The sequence below is a fragment of the Plecotus auritus genome (genome assembly GCF_963455305.1).
Source record: "Plecotus auritus genome assembly, chromosome: 4".
NCBI lineage: Eukaryota > Metazoa > Chordata > Mammalia > Chiroptera > Vespertilionidae > Plecotus > Plecotus auritus.
Genome location: NC_137775.1, coordinates 63,206,344 through 63,230,544, shown reverse-complemented (window position 1 = coordinate 63,230,544; position 24,201 = coordinate 63,206,344). Strand labels below are relative to the sequence as shown.

Genomic DNA, 24,201 nt, shown 5'->3' with positions numbered 1-24,201 from the left:
TTAGAAAAGGGGATGGAAGGGAAACTGTGTGCATGATTTCATTGTGTTCTAAATTTTAAAGCATATTTTTTATTGATAGATTTTGGGGGGCAGACTAGGAGCAGTAATTATTCTTGAGCCTTTTTTTCCCCTTTACAGTATATATATAAAAAAAAAAAGCAAGATGGATCCTTATGAACATGTGAAATACATTAGGTGCCTTCCTGCTGTATGTAGCATATGAAGTCCCTTTTGTCTAATTATCTGTTTTCCTTCTTACTCTTAGGTTAAGAAAAAAAATCAAGAAGTTTCTTTTTTTATTGATTTTAAAGAGAGAGGACGAGAAAGGGAGAAAGAGATAGAAACATCAAACCCAGGCATGTGCCCTGACCAGGGAATCCAACTGTTGATCTCTTGGTGCATGGGTTGATGCTCAACCACTGAGCCACACAGGCTGGGCTCAACAAGTTTCTTTCTCATGAGTAATTAGAATTTGCCTTTTGCCAAAGCTCTAAGTATATAAGTCAGTGTTTATTTTTGAACCTATATTCCAGTGCTTTAGGATTGCCTGGAGAAGAGCAAGGGGCTAAGCTACAGTGCTCAGGTGCTTGAGGTGAAATGAATAGCTAGGTTGTCATTAGGGTGGAGAAAAGGGATAACAGAGTGCTTTTGATGGTTTGAAAGGAAACAGTTTCCTGTGTGCATAAGGAAGAATGAGATATTAAAACATTAAGCCATAAATATTGTGCACAGAGTTCTTACATACATGTCAAGAGGAGACTACTGAACATAGCACTAGAGATAGATTTGAGTTCTACTACTTTATGTTGGCTGTGATACCTTTGGAAAGTCACCTCTTTAAGCCTAAATTTCCTCATCTTTAAGCAAGGGATGATATATACCTTCATAGGATATTTATGACTGTTTCTAAAATACTTAATAAGAATAAAGGTTATTGTTTTGTGGGATTTTTTTTATATCATGATCTCATATTTTACTAGGGGAAGAATGTGGTAACCAAGGGTACATCCCATTCACAATTTCTGAGTCTAGAAAATGTACTCTTATGCCTGCAGCCCAAAATAAGGTAACAGTTGAAAATGTGTGGGAACTATAGTTTCAAAATAAAGTAAAGCTATTAGTCAAATAGTGCTAGAAGTCTTAAAACAAAGATCTAGTGATTTTCTGTTTCTCAGACTTTGCAGGTATGAAAATGCCATTATTTTGGGCTTATAGTTGAGTGGTAGTTTGGCTGGGTATAGAATTCTAGGTTGGGAAGAATTTTGATGGTTTTGCTTCAATATCATTGTCTCCAGTTCTGCATTGAGAAGTCTAATGCCATTTTCCTTTAACTATTGTATGTTTTTGTCAATTTCTTCTATGCAAGTTTTTTTTTTTTCTTTTCAAATTTTTATTAAGGTATTATATGTGTACATATCTTACCATTGCCCCCCACCCCCACCCCACTCCCATACATGCCCTCACCCCCCAATGTTTTGCATCCGTTGGTTACTCTTATATACATGCATATAAGTCCTTCAGTTGATCTCTTATTTCCCCCACCTCTCCCTAACCTTACCCCTGTAATTTGACAGTCTGTTTGATGCTTTACTGCCTCTGTAACTATCTTTTTGTTCATCAGTTTATAATGTTTTTCATTATCCCCAAATGAGTGGGATCATGTGGTATTTTTCTTTCATTGACTGGCTTATTTCACTTAGCATAATGTTCTCTAATTCCATCCAAGTGCCTACAAATGGTATGAATTCCTTCTTTTTTACGGCAGCATAGTATTCCATTGTGTAGATGTACCATAGTTTTCTGATCCAGTCATCTGCTGACGGGCACCTAGGCTGTTTCCAAATCTTAGCTATTGTAAATTGTGCTGCTATGAACATAGGGGTGCATATATCCTTTCTGATTGGTGTTTCTGGTTTCTTAGGATATATTCCTAGGAGTGGGATTACTGGGTCAAATGGGAGTTCCATTTTCAGTTTTTTGAGGAAACTCCATACTGTTCTCCACAGTGGCTGCACCAGTCTGCATTCCCACCAGCAGTGCACGAGGGTTCCTTTTTCTCCGCATCCTCGCCAACACTTGTCGTTTGTTGATTTGTTGATGATAGCCATTCTGACAGGTGTGAGATGGTATCGCATTGTTGTTTTGATTTGCATCTCTTGGATAATTAGTGACTTTGAGCATGTTTTCATGTGTCTCTTGGCCTTCCTTCTGTCTTCTTTCGAAAAGATTCTATTTAGGTCCGTTGCCCATTTGTTTATTGGATCCTTTATCTTCCTTTTATTAAGTTGTATAAGCTGCCTGTGGATGTTGGAAATTAAACCTTTATCAGTGATACCATTTGCAAATATGTTCTCCCATACAGTGGGGTTTCTTGTTGTTTTGTTGATGGTTTCTTTTGCTGTGCAAAAGCTTTTTATTTTGATGTAGTCCCATTTGTTTATTTTCTGTTTGGCTTCCATTGCCCTAGGGGCAGTATCACTGAAAAAGTTCTTTTGGCATATGTCTGAGATTTTGCTGCCTGTGGATTCCTCTAGTATTTTTATGGTTTCCCGTCTTATATTTAAGTCCTGTACCCATTTTGAGTTTATTTTTGTGTATGGTGTAAGTTGGTGATCTAGTTTCATTTTTTTGCATGTATCTGTCCAATTTTCCCAACACCATTTATTAAAGAGACTGTCTTGACTCCATTGTATGCTCATGCCTCCTTTGTCAAATATTAAATGCGCATATTGGTTTGGGTCAATATCTGGATTCTCTATTCTGTTCCATTGATCTATATGTCTGTTCTTGTGCCAGTACCAGGCTGTTTTGAGGACAGTGGCTTTGTAATACAGCTTGAAATCTGGTATTGAGATCCCTCCTACTTTATTCTTCTTTCTCAGGATTGCTGTGGCTATTCGGGGTCTTTTTTTATTCCAGATGAATTTTTGGAGAGTTCTTTCTAGGTCTGTGAAATACGCCGTTGGTATTTTAATGGGGAGTGCATTGAATCTATAGATTGCTTTGGGTAGTATGGACATTTTAATGATGTTGATTCTACCAATCCATGAACATGGTATGTTCTTCCATCTGTTTACATCTTCCTCTATCTCTTTTTTCAGTGTCCTGTAGTTTTCCGCATATAGGTCTTTTACCTCCTTGGTTACGTTTATTCCTAAGTATCTTAATTTTTTTGGTGCGATGGAAAATGGGATTGCTTTTTTAGTCTCTCTTTCTGTAAGTTCATTGTTGGTGTATAGAAATGCCATAGATTTCTTGGTGTTAATTTTGTATCCTGCTACATTGCCGAATTCATTTATTAAGTCTGTTAGTTTTTTGATGGAGTCTTTCGGGTTTTTTATGTACAATATCATGTCATCTGCAAATAAGGACAGCTTTACTTCTTCTTTTCCAATTTGGATGCCTTTTATTTCTTCTTGTCTAATTGCAGTGGCTAATACTTCCAGTACTATGTCAAACAGGAGTGGTGAGAGTGGGCATCCCTGTCTTGTTCCTGTTTTTAGGGGAAATGGTTTTAGTTTTTGCCCATTGAGTATGATGTTAGCTGTGGGTTTATCATATATAGCTTTTATGATGTTGAGGTATGATCCTTCTATTCCCACCTTGTTGAGAGTTTTTATCAAGAAAGGGTGTTGGATTTTGTCAAATGCTTTTTCTGCATCAATTGATATGACTATGTGATTTTTATCTCTCAATTTGTTTATGTGATGTATCACATTTATTGATTTGCGGATATTGAACCATCCTTGCATTCCTGGGATAAATCCTACTTGGTCATGGTGTATGATCTTTCTGATGTACTGCTGGATCCTATTTGCTAGAATTTTATTGAGGATTTTGGCATCTACATTCATGAGGGATATTGGCCTGTAATTCTTCATTGTGTTGTCTTTATCTGGTTTTGGTATTAGGGTGATGCTGGCTTCATAGAAGGAGCTTGGAAGTGTTCCTTCCTCTTGAATTTTTTGGAATAGTCTGAGGAGGATAGGTTTTAGTTCTTCCTTGAATGTTTGGTAGAACTCTCCTGTGAAGCCGTCTGGCCCCGGGCTTTTGTTTGCTGGAAGCTCTTTGATGACTGCTTCAATTTCTTCCATAGTTACTGGCATGTTGAGCTGTTTAGATTCTTCCTGATTGAGTTTTGGAAGGTTATATTTTTCTAGGAATATGTCCATTTCCTCCAGGTTGTCCAGTTTGTTGGAATAGAGTTGTTCGTAGTATTTTTTAACAATCCTTTGTATTTCGGCGGGATCTGTTGTTATTTCACCTCTTTCATTTCTGATCTTGTTTATTTGGGTCCTCTCTCTTTGCTTCTTGGTGAGCCTGGCTAGAGGTTCATCAATCTTGTTTATCCTTTCAAAGAACCAGCTCTTGGTTTTGTTGATCTTTTGTATTGTTTCTTTGGTCTCTATGTCGTTTATCTGTGCTCTGATCTTTATTATTTCCTTCCTTCTGCTTACACTGGGCTTTTCTTGTTGCTCTTTTTCTAACTCTTTGAGTTGTTGGGTTAGGTAATTTATTACCCCTGTTTCTTGTTTTTTGCAGTAGGCTTGTAGAGCTATGAACTTCCCTCTCAGGACTGCTTTCGCTGTGTCCCATAGATTTTGGATTGTAGTGTTTTCATTGTCATTTGTTGTCATGATGTTTTTTATTTCTTCTTTGATCTCTCTGGTAACCCAGTCATGGTTTAATAGCATGCTGTTTAGTCTCCATGTGTTTGATTTCTTTGGGTTGTTTTTATTGTAGTTGATTTCCAGTTTTATGCCACTGTGGTCTGAGAAGATGCTTGATATGATTTCTATCTTCTTGAATTTGAAGAGACTTTGCCTATGTCCCAACATATGGTCTATCTTTGAAAATGACCCATGTGCACTTGAGAAGAATGTATATTCTGTGGCTTTGGGATGAAATGTTCTGAAGATGTCAATTAATTCCATCTGGTCTAGTGAGTCATTTAGGATTGATGTTTCTTTGCTGATGTTTTGTTTAGAGGATTTGTCCAATGGTGATAGTGGGGTATTAAAGTCCCCTACTATGATTGTATTGCTGTCAATCTCTCCCTTGATATCCTCCAGGAGTTTTTTTATGTATTTGGGTGCTCCTGTATTGGGTGCATATATGTTTACCAGAGTTATTTCTTCTTGTTGGATTGCTCCCTTTAGTATTATGAAATGGCCTTCCTTATCTCTTGTTATGTCCTTCAGTTTGAGATCTAATTTGTCAGAAATAAGTATTGCTACCCCAGCTTTTTTTTTCAGTTCCATTTGCCTGGAAAACCTTTTTCCATCCCTTCACCCTCAGTCTGTGTGCGTCTTTTTTTCTGAGGTGGGTTTCTTGTAGACAGCAGATATATGGGTCGTGTTTTCTTATCCAATCCGTTACCCTATGTCTTTTGATTGGGGCATTTAATCCATTTACATTTAAAGTTATTATTGATAGGTACTTATTTGTCGCCATTCCTATTCTTTACCCCTGTGTTACTTCTTCGCTTCCTGTTTCTTTCTTTCTTTCTTTTTTTTTTTTTTACAGCAGACCCTTTAGCATTTCTTGCATTGCTGGTTTGGTGGTAATAAATTCCCTTAGTCCTTTTTTGTCTGTGAAGCTCCTGATTTCACCTTCAATTTTGATTGACAGCCTTGCTGGGTACAGTATTCTTGGATTCAGACCCTTCCTTTGCATGACTTTGTATATTTCATTCCATTCCCTTCTGGCCTGATGAGTTTCTGTTGAGAAATCAGTTGCTAGTCTGATTGGGGTTCCTTTGTATGTAACTTTCTGTCTCTCTCTTGCTGCTTTTAAGATTCTTACTTTGTCATTGGTGTTTGCCAATTTAATTATAATGTGCCTTGGTGTCGGTCTTTTGGGGTTCATTTTGCTTGGGACTCTGTGAGCTTCTTGGATTTGTGTGTGTTTTTTCTTCCCTATATCTGGGAAATTTTCTGTCATTATTTCTTCAAAGAGGTTTTCTATTCCTTGCTCAGCTTCCTTTCCTTCTGGGACCCCTATTATGCGGATGTTGTTTTGTTTCGTGTTGTCCCAAAGTTCCCTTAGACTCTCCTCCTGCCTTTTAATTTTTTTTTCTAGAAGTTGCTTTTCTTGGGTATTTTTTTCCATCTTGTCTTCTAGCTCACTGATGCGGTCCTCTGCTTCTTCTAGTCTACTCTTGATGCTTTCTATTGAGTTCTTTACAGCAGCGATGTCATTTTTCATTTCTTCTTGGTTCTTCTTCATTTCCTCTTGGTTCTTGCTCATATTGTCGAATTTGTCTTCCATTCTTTTCAGCCACCTTATGACCATTTCTCTGAATTCTTTTTCTGGAAGGTTGCTTGCCTCCATTTCGTTTACTTTTTTTTCTGGTGATGCCTGCTTTTCTTTCATATGCGGACTGCTTCTTTGTCTCCCCATGGTCTCTCTTCTCTGGGTGTCTGGTTATGTAGTTCTCTCTCTCCTGGGTTGATTTAAAGGCACAAAATACAGCACTACCAGGTACAACTCACAAGGCACTGAACAGGAATGTATTCACGATATTAATAACCTCCAATAAAGGTGACCACCAGAGAAAGGCAAATTAGGTGATAGGAGAGAAAGAAGAATAGGAAAAAGGAAAGAAAGAAAGAAAGAAAAAAAGAAAAAAGGAGTGAGAAAATGAAATTGGGAAAAGGGAAAGTAAAGAGAAAGAAAGAAAAAAAAAAAGTAAGAGAGATAAGAAAGTGACTAAGAGAGAAAGGGGAACAGACTATATATATTGGGGATAAAACTCCAATAGAACAATCACTAATCCCAGCAAATGCCAGCAACAAGTGCCTGGGGATTAGTACAAACTACCACACCAACTAATATGGAGTGAGGCAAGGAAAAGCTGAAGCACAAAACAAACAAAAAAATAAACATAAGAAGAATAAGCAAAACAATCTCACAAAAAAGCATAAAAATTGGATATAATCTACATTCAAGCAAACAACAACAAAAGGACAGAGAGAAGGACAAGTTTATGGGTAGCTCAGACAGCGAAGGGAGAGGTGTATGTGGACTTGGAGCAGAGTATTGGAGATTAGATATGTAAGTAGGGTGAAATTTTAACAAGGGGTAAACAGAAAGAATAGGGAAAATCTAAAGCAGTAAAAGGGTAATATAAACAGGACACTGAAAAGGGGGAGGTTAGGAAGAGAGTGATGGCCTAAAGGTAGAGTTGAGATAGAGTAAAACGATGCTAAAGGAAAGATATAAATAGAATGTAGAACCCTAATCCCAAAATAAAATGAAGAGAAAATAAAATGACACTTTAAAAAAAAAAAAAAAGATAAAATAGCAGTAGTAATAATACGGATTGAAAATAAAAATGTAATCATTAAAAAGGTAAAATCAAGTGATGAAAAAAGAAAAAAAAAGTCTCTTGATTAAAAGATGCAAAAAATGAAAATAAAAAAAAAATAAAAAAAATAAAAAAATAAAAGGTAAAAATAAAATGTGAAGTAGTGAAGGTCATTCACTTCCTCTGTTTTTCTGTTTGGCACGCCTGTTTCTCAGTCCAGACAGTATTGCAGTTCCCTGCGATCCACTGCTCTTCGGTGTTGTAAGCCAGTCCTGATTTTAAGCAGGCGGTGTGTCTTAATTTCTTATATTCCTTTATTTTTGATTACAGAAGAGTCGATTTGTGATTCAGCCCCTGGGTGGCAGTGTTTCTGGATTAACTTCCGGGTCTATCTATGGCCTCTCTAGGCATTGTTAGAGCCTTCTTTCCCTGTGGCACTCGTCACCGGCCTGTGGGAGTGGTCTGCCTCAGAGCTGACTCTCTGATGGTCACTCCCCGCTCCGATCCCCAGGTTCCAGAAAAACAACCTTCCCCTGCAGTCTCCCAGGGTGTCCCCAACTGGGTGATCCTATGTATTGGGCTTAGTAATCAGAAGCAAGAATTTCAAGAGGAAAAAGCCCAGTTGTGCGTACTCCGGGACTCCGCGTAAGCCCAGGCACCCAGGGAACGCAGGGGCTGCGCGTAAGTCTGGACTGCCTGAAATTCTTAGGGTGTCCCTGCACTTCAGATCAAAATGGGTTGCTTTTTAGAGTGCCCTTCTCTTAGCAGCTCTGAGGACCCCTTTCCACAATCACAGATCACGCCAGCCCCTACAGCCACGGATTTTTCTAGGCACAGACTTCCCTGGTCCTCCAGCTCCCGCAAAACGCGCATTCCTCTCTCCCGCCAGGACCAGAGACCTCACCTTATCCCAGGCGAAATCTGACCTTTCCGTGGTGGAGTGTAGAGCTCCTCTGAACCCGTGTGCTTGCGCCAGTTGGGGAGCGTTGTTCTGGGGCTTGCAGCTGTTCCTGGGGTGCCGCCGTTGTGGATTCTCAGGCTTCAGATAAGCTCCACTTTCCGGATCAAGATGGCGCAGACTCCGCGTCCAACCCCGCAGCTCCGGGAGGGGACCCAGCCACAGTTGGTGCTGCCAGGTCAGGGGAACCCCGTTCAGCAGTCCCCCACCTCCTTCTGGAATTCAGCTGTCTCCCAACCAGCCAACAAACACTCCTTGTGCGACCCTCAGCTGTTCTTTCTTTCTGCTCCGGGACAAGGCTCGGAACACGTCTGTCTATTCCGCCGCCATTATTCCCTCCTCTCTTCTATGCAAGTTTTTAAGATCTCTTTCTTATATATATGAGATCCTAAATTTTTTTTGGTGAATTATTATAATACTAGTGGCCCAGTGCACAAAATTCGTGCACAGGTATGGTCCCTAAGCCTGGCTGGCGATCAGGGCCAATTGGGGCCTTCCTTCCCCCAGCTGCGGGATGGGGCCTTCCTTCATTCTGCACCACCCCCTGGTGGTCAGTGCACATCATAGTGAGTGGTCAAACTCTGGGTCGGTTGAATTCCCAAGGGGACAATTTGCATATTAGCCTTTTATTATATAGGATAAACTAGTATTCATTCACTGGGGTAAGTGCTCAGTAAATCCTTATATCTAAGAATTATATAATTGAGTCCTTAAAGATGTCATTGCTCTTTCTCTAATTAACTAGGACTCTGCTTATTACGCCCCTCCCCATTCCCAGCAAACCTGTGCCTCATTATTGCTATTATGACATTCATCTCATAGAATTTTTTTTTCTTTTCACGTCTTTGCCTTTAATTGGTTCCTGAGTTCCTTGTGCTCACTCTCTGTAGGCTCCGTGGCATGTTCATCTTAGTATCTGGTTCCTATCAGAACACTAGGAATATAGATCACATTTTAAAAAATTGGTACTGTGAACGGGTGAATAGTTCCACAGATGTTTTCAGCTTAGCAGGGAGCTACCCCATTCTGTTGGGTCTTACCTTGTCAAGGTTCTGAGCATTTGTATTCTCATTTTATTAATAAAAATCAAAGCCAAATGTCTCAAAAACAAGCTTATTAAAACTTCTAAATTTTGCTGTGAAATCTATTTCAGAAATCATCTCTATTAGAAGCTCACATATAGAATTTCCTTAGGAAACTTTTTATCTGAATTTGAAAATCTGTATTCGAAGGCCTCCTGTCTAAAAAAATCACTTATCAAGGAGAATCTTCTCCTTTAGATATTTTACTGTAAATAATCGTATCTGGCATCCTCCCAGCTACTAGGAAAGGAAACGTTGGGTGTTGGGGAAGGAGTGATATAAAAGTCTTCTTTATCACTGATTGCTGATCAGGTGTATGCCCCAAAGCATAACATTTTAATTAGACAATTCTCTGCAGTTTTATCTCTTCTATATAACCCCAGTTTTTATTCTTCTGTTTAATCTCCCATTTTCACCTTATTGAGATGTTTGCTTCAATATTCTACAGTGATGAGTCAGTCCCTGGGACATATCTTTCATAAAAACGACTTGTGCTGTGAATATTGAAAACCTTCAACCAGACAGTTTCAGGCCACCCCAATTGCATGTTTAGCACTCTATTTTAACTTATATCTAAACTGTTCTCTTTCTTTTCCTTCCTTCCTTCCCCTCCCTCCCTCCCTCCCTCCCTCCCTCCCTCCCTCCCTCCCTCCCTTCCTTCCTTCCTTCCTTCCTTCCTTCCTTCCTTCCTTCCTTTCTTTTTTATTGATTTCAGAGAGAGGAAGGGAGAGGGAGAGAGAAATAAAAACATCATTGATTGGCTGCCTCCTACTGGGGATCAAGCCCCAAACCCCAGCATGTGCCCTGACCAAGAATTGAACCGTGATCTCCTGGTTCATGGGTCGAAGCTCAACACTGGCCGGACAAACTGGCAGTTTTATTTTTGTTAAAATTTTTTTCTCTTTCTGAGCCTATGTAAATAAAATTAATGAAAAGAAAACAAAACCTTTAAGGCCATGTTAATATCAATGTTAAGACAATAAATCCTGTTGACAGGAGGGTCAAAGCAAGGAGTCAGTTTTCCTCTGTTCTTTATGCATGCCGTCCCCCAGATTCCCAAGATGTAGCCTCTTTTACAAGGTTCTTAAGTTATTACCACTTTGTTTCATATACTAATATATATATTCCTTGACTTTAACTGTAGACAGTGTTTACTTTTTTTTGAAAGATGAAGGGAGATTTGCATTCTTATAACTTCTCTTATTTCTCCTCTGTTTTGATTTAAACACACACACACACACACACACACACACACACACGCACACTTTAGCATTGCTAAAATTTATAACAGTCAAATTCTCTTCTGTAACTATAGTAACTATTATAATATGTAAACATATATTATATTTATATTGTTTTAAACATAGAAATACTATTCTCTACAGAACTGTTTAGTTCTGTGGGCAGTCACAGAGGGCAATATATAATCCTGTTTTACTAACCCCTGTGGCTAAAAGGGAATGACAAGTGTCAATATCCAAGAGAGTCTCTTAACTAATTTTAGCCTTTTCACTTACTCCTCGGGGTAGTTATTAAAATTTTATTGCTGGTTCCTTTTCCTATGTTTATCACAAAAATATTTTCCATCCAATTTCAACTGGTGCTTGGGTACATGTTTTTGCTTGCCTTGCCATCTTGTACTAGTATGGTTGGAAACGTTTAACATGAATTAGGAATTTAAAATCCTCAGTTTTGGGCTTACTCATATTTTTAGTATTTGGCATATAAATTGCTGAATGAAGCTGTTTTAGACAACTGCATCTTATATATCCTACCAGGATTGGAACTGCCAACTATTTTTTCCTTCTCTACCAAGATTTCATAAAATAGAATACAGTACTGTCTTCAACCACTAAGTCAAGAATTCTGCTCAGAGGATACCCTCAGGCTTGAAACTTAAAGGAGTAGGAGCTTGGCCCAATTTAAGCAGCAGCAGTAACTCTTACCATCTTAAGATGACTATTTTAAAAAGATTCTCATCTTTTGGAGAAACTAAATTTGCTTGGGCTCATTTAGAATTGATTGCTGCCACCATTTCCTTGTAGGCCACGTGTTGTTTTGTCCCCTGCAGCCTCCACCTTGGATATGGCCTCAGCATGTAGAAATAATGTGGGTCTGTCAATTAATTGTCATTGGCTTAGCGTGGGAAGCAGCACCACTTTTCAGAGTGGCTGTTGTGGGTTTCCCCCGATGCTCTCTTAGGGAACACTAAAAGGGCAAAGAACTTTAAGGTCTTTGTCTCAAATGCTTGTCTAGTCCACAATAGTCAATCGTAGTGTGCGGCTTATGTCCTTAAGGAAGCTCTTTGGAAGAATGAGACCATTGTGAACTCTACCTGTTTAGATTTTATCATGCACTTATAAATGTCTCTAACGTTGGTTTTCACTCAAACACAAACAGAAGTATAGGTGATTAAAATTATTTTTTTTCTTTTTAACAGCTTTTTAGCTTGTTCCATTCTTCTTAAAATTGCAACATTCAGATAAATATTCCATTAATAATTGTGCTCAGTTAGGCTGATATCTATATAGTCCAGAAATATTTCTTTTCATAAGCAGTTGACACTGCAGACAAAGGGAATTTCTCATCCTTTTTCTTTAATGTAATAAAAATGTACCAGCTTCTGAAACTAGGCAGTTTTATCCTGAATATGCTCTCTGTGCTTGTACTCTTCGTCAAAGGTTGTTAACTGATCATTAACAGAAGGTTGATTGTCCTGAAATGTGTCATTTGCGGACGTGTATTTACAAACACTTCTGAGTGTCTGACTATAAGGAATTCAGCAAGCCTATTTAGTAACTTGAAGAGTGAGTTTTTACAAATGGTGATTTTAACGTCTGCAGTATAAACCGTAATATATTTTTAAAAATATAAACCTGATAAGTGAAATGAATTTGATAAGAAAGTAGATCTTTCTCTTTTATTGGGGAATGCCTAAGGCCATAATAACTTACACTAATAATCAGTAAGATGTGATTTAAAATTTTCTAATGCTATTTAACTCTGAAATTATTTCACATCATGCTGTTTGTTATATCTGGAAGGAGGTATTAACTATTCAGAATCCTAGATTTTAAATTATCAATCACACACTCTTTGCCTAAACATGACAAGGAAAGTAATTTAACCTTTTACACTTTGAGATTCATCAGACCACTCAAAAGCTTTTGAATGTCAGAAAGTAAATTGTGTACATAATTCTTTAAAACCTGTAATTAATAGAGTAGAAATAGTATTTATTCAAATTATGTTACCAGCATGAGATTATCTAAAATATGGCACATCAGCCATTATTAGCAGACAGCTAATTCATCCACTTGACAAGTATTATTGGTAACCTGGTGTGTTAGGTACTTTTCTAACACTGACTTTTAAATATTATTTTATTAAATTATTCTGCTTTTAAAGTTAATTACCAAATTTTACATTTGTCATTTGGAAGGAGTTAATTACCTTAAGTGACAATTTCTAAACTCTTGGGAGGATTCAATTCAGTATTCAGGTAAGAAGCCTGCCCCCTAGCTATAGTTATGTGGTAGTGAGTTAAAGGTTCTTAAAATAAAAATAATGCTCATAATATTTATGACAGAGATACAGTTAAAGAGGATTTTTTAAAAATCTAAATGAGAAATGTTGCCCTTCTGAGATTTCTAAATATCTGAAATTTCTAAATACTTTTGTTGGTAACTAAAATTTATAGTTTTGTAGAGAACAGTTTTGATTGAATGTTAAATGGATTCTTTATAAAGTTACATATTTTCTCTACATGTATAGATTTTACATGTCCTGTTTTATGTATGAAGCGTATTTGTGAGAGTTGACCTTATTTCCTGAAGCGTATTTGTGAGAGTTGACCTTATTTCCAGTTTTATGATTTGAAGAACTGTAACTATTTTTAAATTAAGATTTTTAACATAAACAATGAAACCTGAATTATACACATTTTCATGGTAACTTGCCTTTTGATCTGTTGCATGCAAGATATTTTCATGTTAGCATTTCAGTCTTTTAAAGTAAAATTCACGCTACATTTATAGAGATTGAGTCAGGCATTCTCTCTCATTTTTTATTTCTTACCTTATTAGTTTTTTCATTCCTGCATTTCACACTGACCATCAGATTATTAATCAAGTAGAAAGGTAAAAAGGCCTTTCAAAATTCAAAACAGGGATAGCATTTTGATGACTGAGTCACTAATCCTAATGTTTTCTCTCCCACTATTGTCTCTTCCTTTTCCTGTTCAGTTAAATCAGAGAGAGGTAAAATTTTCAAATAGATACCTTTAGTAACCAGAATATTTGGGTGACTTTACACCTAGACACAACTAACAGCCCATTTAAAAGCAACTCCGCTGAATGCTCCATCATTTCATAGAATTATGAGGCTTCAAGGGACTTTGCTAGTTCTGATGCAGAAAGGAAGTAATAGTGTGAGGAGGTTAAATGAGTTGATCAAGATCATATAACTGAGGAGACCGCAGGACACCACATATACAGTTCACAGAGCATATGTACCATACAAAATCTGTGAACTAGGTAGTTGTTGGACATGGAAATATACAAGACCTCCCTTCTCCTCAGTCTTGACTAAGTCAGAGCCGGGCCACATAGTGCCTTCTAAGCCATGTTAAGAATTTTAATCCGAATTGTCAGAGCAATGAGAAGCTTTGAAGGAAAGAATTTAAGAAGAGGGCAACATGGTTATTGTCTCATTTTAAAAAGAGCAGTCTTGTCTTCACCTGAGAATGATGGGGTAGAAATAGGTTATATTGGAGAAGGGTTGATAAATTGAGGTGCTACTGCAGAAATCTAGCTTAGATTAGGGTGATGAGATGGATGTCAAAATGGAGAGGTTGAAGGAAGATATAAGATAGTTGTTAGCGGAGGAAAGGGAGGAGTCTTGTGGTACCTTGATTTCAGATGTGGTAGAGCCCATTAGATGGTGGTGCCATTTTCTTAGAGGCCCATCTTGTGGTGTGGCAGGAAGATCATGAATTGTGATGTAAATCCCTTATGTTTTAAGAGTCTGTGAAGAATTAGTGATTATATAGAACCAGAATTGAGAGGAGAAATCAGAGCTAAAGATGTGACTTTAATTAGGGCTATGACTAAATGATATTCTCTAGGGAAGAATTTAGACTGAATAGTGGCCAAATATGGTAGGAGGAGGAACAAATACACCAGTTTTCGTATGGTGGATATCTAAAAGGATGAGATAAATCTGGCTGTAGTTTAGCCGTCTCCCTCTTGTTACCACATTAAATATAAGCAACAAATGATCAGCTAGAGAATATACAAGGTGTCCCAAAAACATGTATACACACTTTAACAACTGATAGCTCAATTGATGTTTCTTTCTTTTCAGCCAGACTAGGCTTTGAACAAAGGAAATTCATCCTAAAATGCTACTGGAAGTTTGAAAATGCAGTTCAAACACGAACACTGCCTTTATAATTACTCAAAGGGTGTCTCCCCAAAAAAGTATACTCACTTCAACAGCTGATAACTCACTTAATTTTCACTCCTTTTCACGTTTAACTGATTTGAAATAATGGGTGAAGCCAGGCTAAGCTTTGAACAAAGAAAATTTATCCACTAGACGTTTTTATGGGGATACATAACAGATAAAGTTTATGGTACAAAACCAGCAACAGTTGACAGATTGAGGGCACACAAATACTGGATGAAATGATTCTTGATGTTTGTGATTCCATTGCTTCGAATTATCAGCAGTGCCTGGACCAGAAGGTCATCAGTTTGAAAACAAGCATTGACAAAAAACGTTATTCATTTCTGCAGAAGTGTGTATATATTTTGGGGGGACACACTATATAAATCGAACAGGATTATTTCTTGAACCCAGTGAAGTGTCACTCAACTGTTTGGAAATATCTTAAAGAATATTTGTAACATTTTCAGTTCATGGTATTTTGCCTAAATTCCACATCAAATGTAGATCTGCATTATTTGTGACATAGTTTTCTTATAAAAATTGTAAAATTTTTCATAAAATTCTACAGAATCTGTAATACTGTAGAGTCACTGCTTCGTTAATAGTCTTCACTTGGGTATCTAGTATAATTTCTCAAACTTAACATTTTGAAACTCAACTCTAACCTCACCCTGCTGAAACATTTGTACAAGAGAGTCTCTACATGGAGTCAAATAATTCAGATTTTTCATCAACTGAGGTATGCTTTGCAAGAAGCAGATCTCCACAAGTCATCGACTCTCATTTAGATGCTTAGATAGGTTTCAAAAGTATCTGTGATGCCACTGGTTCCGCTTAGCAGTGGATCATTAGGGTTCAGTGACTCATATACAGAGTGCCCCACACTTGGTTCCTTCTTGGGTAAGAAGCTTCATAGAGTACAAAACACATCAGTTACAACATCAGTGGGATTGGGCCCAAATCTCAGCTCTCTCTTGTATTAGCTGTCAAACTTGGGCAACATTTTTTTTTCCTTCTCTGAGCCAGTCTCCTACCTGGTGGGCGGTGGTAGAGATTAAATGTGGACTGATCATAAGGCGCCTCCCACAAAGGGAATGCCTAAAAATGATTCTGATCCTTGTCTGCTTAAAGTTATCAAAAGGGACTTCTACCAAATTTTAAAACTGCTTTATATCAACTTAGAAACTGTAAAGTATTACATAAGCAAACTTTTGAAAAGAAACAATGGAAGAATTTATTGACCAAAATTCCTTAATGGTTTCTTTCGTGAAAGTAGGAAGAGAAAAATGATTCAGCTTCTGAGGCAAAGGTAAATGTCATAGAGAATATAGTTTTCTCTAGTTTTTACTTGATCTTTTTATTCTCTCTGAAGACACATTCTTTAAGAATGTGGGCAACTTCAAAGGCAGAATAGAAGCACTCACATTGACACATGGAGACCTTTACAGGTTTCTGTTCACCCAGTGATATGTTTTTTAAAAGCCCTAGATAACAGCCTATCGAGAGTAGAATTGGGAGGCAGCCTTCCATATTGAAGTGCTAGAATTAAGTCTTAGGTCACAGTGGCTTCACACAAATAAATGTTAGTTTGGCCCACAAAGGAAAGGGATTAAAACTTGTTACATTTATCATCATACTCAAATAAATTTTTAGGCTAAAGCAGGGCAAATTAGTAGATTTATATAGCCCTTCCCTGACCTGGATGGAGCAATGGTACATTTTTTATTTTTATGAAGAGTTTGTGGGCCTGGGTGGGCTGGTGTGGCTCAGCAGTTGAGCATTGATCCAGGACTCCAGAGGTCACTGGTTAGATTCCCGATCCCCAGTCAGGGCACATGCCCGGGTTGTAGACGTGGTCCCCAGCAGATGGAGTGCAGGCTGGCAGCTGATGAATGATGTTTTTCTCTCATCTATGTTTTGATCCCTCTATCCCTTCCCATTCCTCTCTCTCTAAAAATCAATAAAGGGAAGAAGTTTTTTTTAATTACAAAGAATTTGTCAAGCCCCGGTCAGTGTGGCTTAGTTGATCAATTGAGCATTTCCCTGTGCACTGAAAGGTCACCAGTTCAGTGCCAGTCAGGGCACATGTCCAGGTTGTGGGCTCAATCCCCAGTTAGCAGCTAATTGATGTTTTTCTATCTCTCCCTTTCTTTCTCTCTAAAATCAATAAAAACATTTTTAAAAAAAAAAAAAAAAAAGGAAGAAAGCAGTCTCTCTAAAAAAAAAAAAAAAAAAAAAAAAATGCCAAAAGCACCAAATACAAAGATAATTGTTTGCTTTTGTTTATTCCCCCCCCCTTTTTTTTCTAGGATTATGACAGTTTCTTTGAATCAAAGGAAAGCAACACAGTCTTTTCATTCTTAGGCCTGAAATCACGGTTGGCATCAAAGGTAGGTAAATCTTTGCATTTTAAAATTCATTTTTCTTCAATTGTTCTTAATTGTTCTCAATTGAAATTGAAAGTGTTAGAGGAATACATATATACCCTAAATATTTAGCTTTCACTTGTTCAAATGCATAATTAGAGACTGCCCAGTGTAAAAACACAAAAAGAAGCCTAGTATTTTTTTTCTTTTCAGTTTTCAATTATTTCTATATATTAGTTTGTTTTTTATTTATAATTTAATTTATTTATAATTTATTTCCCCTTCTTCCAAGAAGAATTTAAGATAGCAAAAAGTAGTAGGTACTTTCTATTTTAAAGTGCAAGCTTACAATACTTTATTTTTTTAAATTGCAGCATCAAAGCCATATTTTCAAGGTCTTTTACACATTTAATTCATTTAATTTAAAAGAGAGATGGTCTGCATTAACAAGTAGTCAACCTTGAAAAAACCCTACAATTCTTAAACTAATCAAAATGTTTTTAAAGCTGCTTTATTGTGTCATATGTCTTTTAGAGAACAAAAGGCTCAAGTTTTTAAATATTTAGGTGTAGAAATGATGTATATTATCACAACTTTGTGAAACACATGGGTTCACTTTCAAAATAAAAAATAGCATTTCCTTATTAAATAAGGTAATAATTTGATTGTTATTTCCCCTTTTAAAGACAATGGTTTTTTTAAATATTATTTTATTGATATTTAGAGAGAGGAGAAAGAGAAGAGAGGGAAACATCATATAAGAGAGAAACATCAATCCGTTGCCTCCCATACAAACCCTGACCAGGGATTGAACCTGCAACCTGGATATATGCCCTGACTGAGAATTGAACCCACAACCTTTTTGGTGTATGGGATGCTGTTCCAACAAACTGAGCCACACTGCCAGGGTGACACTGGTTTTATTCTGATTATGAAAGTAGCTTAGACTCATTTAGAAAAATTGGGAACGTACAAAAATGTGTTGGATAGAAAATAAAAATCCACTATTATCCCACCATCTAGAGATTACCAAATTAACATTTTTGGTGTATTTCCTTGTAATTTTTATATACCTAGCAATTTAGGTTTTTAGTGTATTTCAATGAGACTGAGTTCTAAAGTGTCATTTTTAACACTGAATTGAAATAGAAATACATTATTGGCGACTTTGATGTCTGTAAGTAATAGGTCTTTTGAGGCTTCCTAGGATTTGCACCATTTCTGGAACACCTGTGGGAGGAAGGCAGCGACTATCAATAATATAAATTATACACCAGCACTTGTAGTTTATAGCTGATGGGAAATCTTTCTTTGTTTTTGCATCAGTAAGTCCACAGATGGTTGTGGGTGGTTTCCCTGCACATATTTTAAACAGAGGCAAAACCCACACATATAATATTAAAAGGTTTTTAAGACTATTTTTATAAAAGTGGAACATTGGAATACTTGTTAGAAAAACTAGTATTTTATAACCTGTTTCATCCAAGGATGTTGAACAATCCAGATGTATCTTCAAAGAACTGGAAAAAACTAGGGTAGGAATAATCTAATGGATGCATAAATCCAATGGACATCACTGTCCATGCAAAAGCCTTTTTTAAAAAAATACTGGCCCTAACTGGTTTGGCTCAGTGGATAGAGCGTCGGCCTGCGGACACAAGGGTCCCAGGTTCGATTCCGGTTGTCAAGGGCATGTACCTTGGTTGGGGGCACATACCCAGTAGGGAGTGTGCAGGAGGCACCTGATTGATGTTTCTCTCTCATCGATGTTTCTAACTCTCTATCCTCCTCCCTTCCTCTCTGTAAAAAATCAATAAAATATATTTTTAAATGATATATTTATTTTAAAAAAATAATGTGTGCTTGCCTTCCTTGCTCTTATTTTCCCTGAAGATTTGGATTCGTTAGGCACTCTTTAGCCTGACTGTTCTACTCTTCAAAAATATTTATTCTCTCAAAAATTTCTCAAGAAACCTGTGATAAAAGAAGCATTCTCACATGACTTGTGGTCATAGTATTAAAGTTGGTCTTGATACCATTGACGTTTACTTGATTTCAGCAGACCATTCCAAAGGAGTGAGGGCTCGGGGCATCCCCACCCATTCAGCCCACCATTTTCAGGTGCCTGAGCAGGAGCACATGGGACCAGAGTGGAAGCCCATGGTCCAGAGTTTGGTATTTAGAGAGAGGGAGAGAGAGAGAGAGGGAAACACTGATATAAGAGAGAAACATCAATCCGTTGCCTCCCATACAAGCCCTGACCAGGGATTGAATCTGCAACCTGGATCTGTGCCCTGACAGAGAATTGAACCCACATCTTTTTTGTTGTATGGGATGCTGTTCCAACGAACTAAGCCACACTGGCCAGGGTGACGTGAACCATTTGGGGCCAGAAGGGTTATTAACAATTCATACTCCATTCATCTTCATTGGAGAGAAATAGGAGTATCTTTAAGAGCAGTTCAGCATTTCCCTCCTTTCTACTTACTTATATTTTACCTTGGTGGTAATTCATTATACTGTCTATACCAGCCGTGGGCAAACTACGGCCCGCGGGCCAGATCCGGCTGTTCTATCCGGTTCTCTTGCTCTCCCCTCCGCTCCTTTACTTTGAATTTATATTAGTTCACACAAACACTCCATCCATGCTTTTGTTCCGGCCCTCCGGTCCAGTTTAAGAACCCATTGTGGCCCTCGAGTCAAAATGTTTGCCCACCCCTGGTCTATACTCCAAGGCCTGAGAGCATTCACAGGTGTAATGCAGTAAAAGCTGGTATCCCCTTTTCTCATCTCCTTCCCTACCCTCTCTACAGGCCTAGAAAGCCTGCCAGGGAGTATAGACTGGCACCATTAGCATCTGTAATTGCTCTTACACAGTGAGGAGACAGAAGAGGGATGGTAGGAAAAGAACATTTATGGCTCAAAAGGCACAGGTGCAGTGTGGACTCTGGCAGCTCTCAAAAGTAGGCGAGGTGGGAGGCAGAGGAAGGTGGAGGTCCACAGTGGTGGCCTTTAGGATGTGTTTGTCTGCATAAGACTTAAAAGAATTTAAATGAGTTGTTAATATTTAAAATAACAGATTCCCACTCTTCTGGAGAAGTTGAAAGTCATGGAAACCCTGGGGAAACCCACTTTCTTCTCTGACTGGCTGGAGCCAGCAGTGTTTGGCCCATCAAGTTTGTTATTTTAGTAGACTCACAGCAGGGACTGAAGACGTTTCTGTTTTCAGAGATCGATGCCTTTCCAGGGTGATAACAAATGGTAGACCCCGGGCACTGACCAACCAGAGCTGGAGCAGGGCGGAGGCTCTCCATGCCAAGTATCTGGTGGTTGAAGCATGGAGCCCTCCGGGGCATTGGGGCAGCAGCTATTTACCAAGAGGCATGGCCATGCAGTGCTGTTCTTCACCATGGGCCACTCTCCACAGCCCCCCAAGGGACGTGAGCCACACACACCCTGTTCACCCAGGTGTGAATGGAACAGTACCTCTGAGAGGAGTCTTGGCAGTTGTTGAAACATGGCTTTCTTGTCACTTTTATATTTGGCAGGTCAGGTGTGTGAGATTTAAATCTGGCCTCTTATCCTGAAACTCAGGATTTGTTCTTATCAATCATGTGGGGGTGATTTATTGTGATTCCCAACATCTCTGTTCCTGGTATTTAAAATATTACTGTCTGGATGAATTTTGTTGTCAACACAGTGTAATAACTGGCTGTTTTTAATTATTATTAATAAATAGGCAGAACCGTAGAGAAGACAAGTGGAAGATGATGGAGATGCATTTTGGAGCGCCCCCCTGGTACTCAGCGCACACCTGCTTACCTAATGCATCACTGTGACAAAAGCCACATGCATCATCAGTAACCCTGCTTGCATTTGGAAAAGGTGTTCTTGGAAGACATGGGTATAATGGGATTGCATGATCACTTTAAACCAAATCAGAACTGTGGTGGGTTTTTTCTTATTTTCAGAATTGCCTGCAGTTGCCTCACTCACCTGGAGGTACTATAACCTGTTACAGGTGTGCTTCCTTAAAGACTAAAAGATAAGTGAGTGGCACCATCAGAGAGAAAATGTTGGATCTGTCCTAGGTTGTAGTTGATGCCACTATTGCTCAGACCTTCTTCTCTTTAAGCTGCCTGGGTTGTATCCTTAAATTAGTCTGCCAGGATATTAGAGTCTTCGGATCAGAAAGAAAGAAAAAAAAGAAATGTTGGTTGACAAAGGAATTAAGATTTTCGCTGCAAAATCACAAAAGTCACTTTCAGAGCATTGTAATAACACCTACCGAAAAAGTTGGATGTTCTAGGCTCCTTTTGGTAATGTAAACTCTTACCCCCATAAATCCTCTAAGCACCCACAGATGTTTCCAAAAATCACTGTTGCAACTATGTGTGATCAGAATCAAATTACATGGATGAAAATAATTGCTATTTTGGAAAATAGATGCTTCTTTATCTCTTGCAAGAGGAAATTTTCACCTAAATGCATAAAACTGTTTAAAAGTATATTTTAAGAGGTGCACTAATTAGATAGTAAATTTATAGGAAAAGTACTTGACTCATATTTGAAGGCATTTTCAGCTCTAGCAACTTATACATAAGTGCACATATATTTTTAAATGGAGCTACCCTGACTAACAGCTGCTTATTCTATTTTGTGAAGGGATTATATTTTTTTGAGAAAGGAAGATCTTGGTTGGATATATTTTGTGAACCCTTGATAAGGCATATTAAAAGATGCTAATATTGCTGCACAATTTTTTTCTGCCTTACTTTCCCTTGGTTAACTTTGCTAGTTCATATTTCTGGCCAATGCACAGTCTCAGATTTTTCAGAGTAATGTAAATACATGTTCTCATTCCAGATACGAGCTCAGTGAGTTTCCAGAGCAGCATATATGAGAAAAAGGGGCTGTTGGGGATAAATCTGAATTGTACTTGGCATGCAAAATCTTTACTCCCTTTGGAGAGGATGCTGATAAACACTAAACATGTCTATTTTATTAGGGCAGAGGCTACTTTCTTACATCCTTGTCCCTGCTTACATTTTTTAGAGTTTTTAGTTGCCAAACATGGGAAGAGTCTTGAATAGGACATATTACCAGCAGGCTACCTAGAATATTCTGCTATTCTCAGCATCCTGATGCTGGACCTTCCATTTGGATTCTGAGCAGGGTATTTATAAGAAATTGAAAGAACAGAAGAATTAAAGCCCTATTACATATGTTCTCTCACCCTCCAACTTGCTAAATGTGGACTCGTTGAATTCAAAAACTAAAATCCTAGACAGATTTGTAGCCCAGGACTGCAATCAGAAGAAAAGCATGCCACAGATTTCTGCTAGACTGGAACACAAACACGACTTTTCTCTCCAAGGAAAGCTGTTGTGAAATCATAGGTATTACTGCTTAGTTGGCATTAAAGAAGGTCCAGGTCAAATCCATATGATAAATCCCAGAGACTATCCAGGATTTTTTTTTTTTTAAACTGGATATTGTGTTTGAGTATGCGAGTCTTCTGATAAGACTTAGAATTTATTTTTAAGCTACAGCAATTAAAATTTTTTTAATGTTGCAGTGATCTAATTTATGTTGTCTACTCTTGCCAGTGAGCACCAAAAACCAACTTGTTAAGATTCAGACTTTGTAAGTTAAATTCTGGGGTTATAGGGTCAATACAGTACTTGCTAGACAGGGAAAGGTACTCAGATTTGTCTTAAAAATTTTGAATTATTATGGCTATTGTAGGCCCAGTGCAATTCTTCTAAACAGACTGGATGAATAGTAGTGCTAAATTACTATCACAGTTACACATCATCTACTCCTCACCCTATCTTTTCTCTTCTTCTTTTTTGGTCAGCAAAGAAATAAGAGAGACCAGCCTCGGCTGTACTTGTTATGTTTGAGCTAGAAGCACACTGTGTGGTGTTAACGCAGTACCGCAGTACCCAGGCTCTGCAGAGTACTGAGGGATTGCCCTGTGGAACCACACTGTCTTCAGAGAATACTGGGTCCTTACTTGTACTATTTTACCAGCTGAATTTCAAACATGGAATGGTTTTCATGTTCCCTTCTTTAACTAGCTGACTTTCAATTTAGATAATCACAGTCTTAAAAGCCTAGGAAAGAAGTGGGTGGGACTGCAGGCATAGAGGTAATATCAAGGGCATTTCAAGACAGAATTTTTATTTCCTGTAGGAGGCTTATTGGGACAAAGGAAATATGCTGCCAGAAATCCAAGTATGCCATTTTAAAATTAGATAAAATACACAGTGCCATCCTGCTAGGTATATGCGGTATATGCAGACCACAAGGAAATTTTGTTGGGGAAAAATTTGTGTTTTTTTCTCCAAATTCTGGTGTTCTCTTAAAAATCAAAGAGCAGAAAAGGAAGATTTTTTTTTTCTCAGACTTTAATATATTTTAGATTTGTTTCTGTTTTATAGATTTATTCAACATTCCCACGTAGATGTTTTTGTATTACATGGATTTATATAACTAAATCTATTTTTTCCTGTTATTGAAAGGTACCAAAGTCTCTTTTTTGTTTGTTTGTTTTGGTTTTTTAAAATTTGATTTTGCTACAGAGAGATTTGTTTTTCCTAGAAATGCTTTTCATTTAGCAGCTTTTCTTAAGTGTCAGGGCCACTTTGATCTGCATAATTGTTATTTTTAGATTTCAATTTGTATGCATTTGTCTCTAAAGGCATTGGTGAAATCTCAGATTTTATATTCAACATTAAAAAGGAATAAATTCCAGAAAACACATATTCTGAAAATGGAGTGTTTGTTCCCCTTCTTACACCTTTTCTAATGTTAGTTCAGTGTTTGGTTGAAACCTTCCTGTTTAGTTAGGATGCTGGGTTTCCACTCTCATCCATGAGCCCCATATCTGCAGATTAGTTATAAAAATGTAGACATACCATTTGACCATTTGAGGAGATGCACATGCTGGTGTGTGTGTGTGTGTGTGTGTGTGTGTGTGAGAGAGAGAGAGAGAGAGAGAGAGAGAGAGAGAGAGAGAGAGAGAGAGAG

At 37.9% G+C, this 24,201-nt stretch overlaps 1 protein-coding gene across 1 annotated transcript in view; it reads left to right on the top strand.

Moving 5' to 3' along the window:
• Positions 1 to 23,934, top strand: part of SH3BGRL2 (SH3 domain binding glutamate rich protein like 2) — a 71,546-nt gene extending 47,612 nt beyond the window's left edge. The window contains exons 3-4 of the mRNA XM_080664069.1: positions 17,110 to 17,190; positions 20,906 to 23,934. Coding sequence (XP_080520195.1) covers positions 17,110 to 17,190; positions 20,906 to 20,917 — 93 coding nt within the window. The 3' untranslated portion in view covers positions 20,918 to 23,934. The remainder of the gene's footprint in view (positions 1 to 17,109; positions 17,191 to 20,905) is intronic.
• The last annotated feature ends 267 nt before the right edge of the window (positions 23,935 to 24,201 follow it).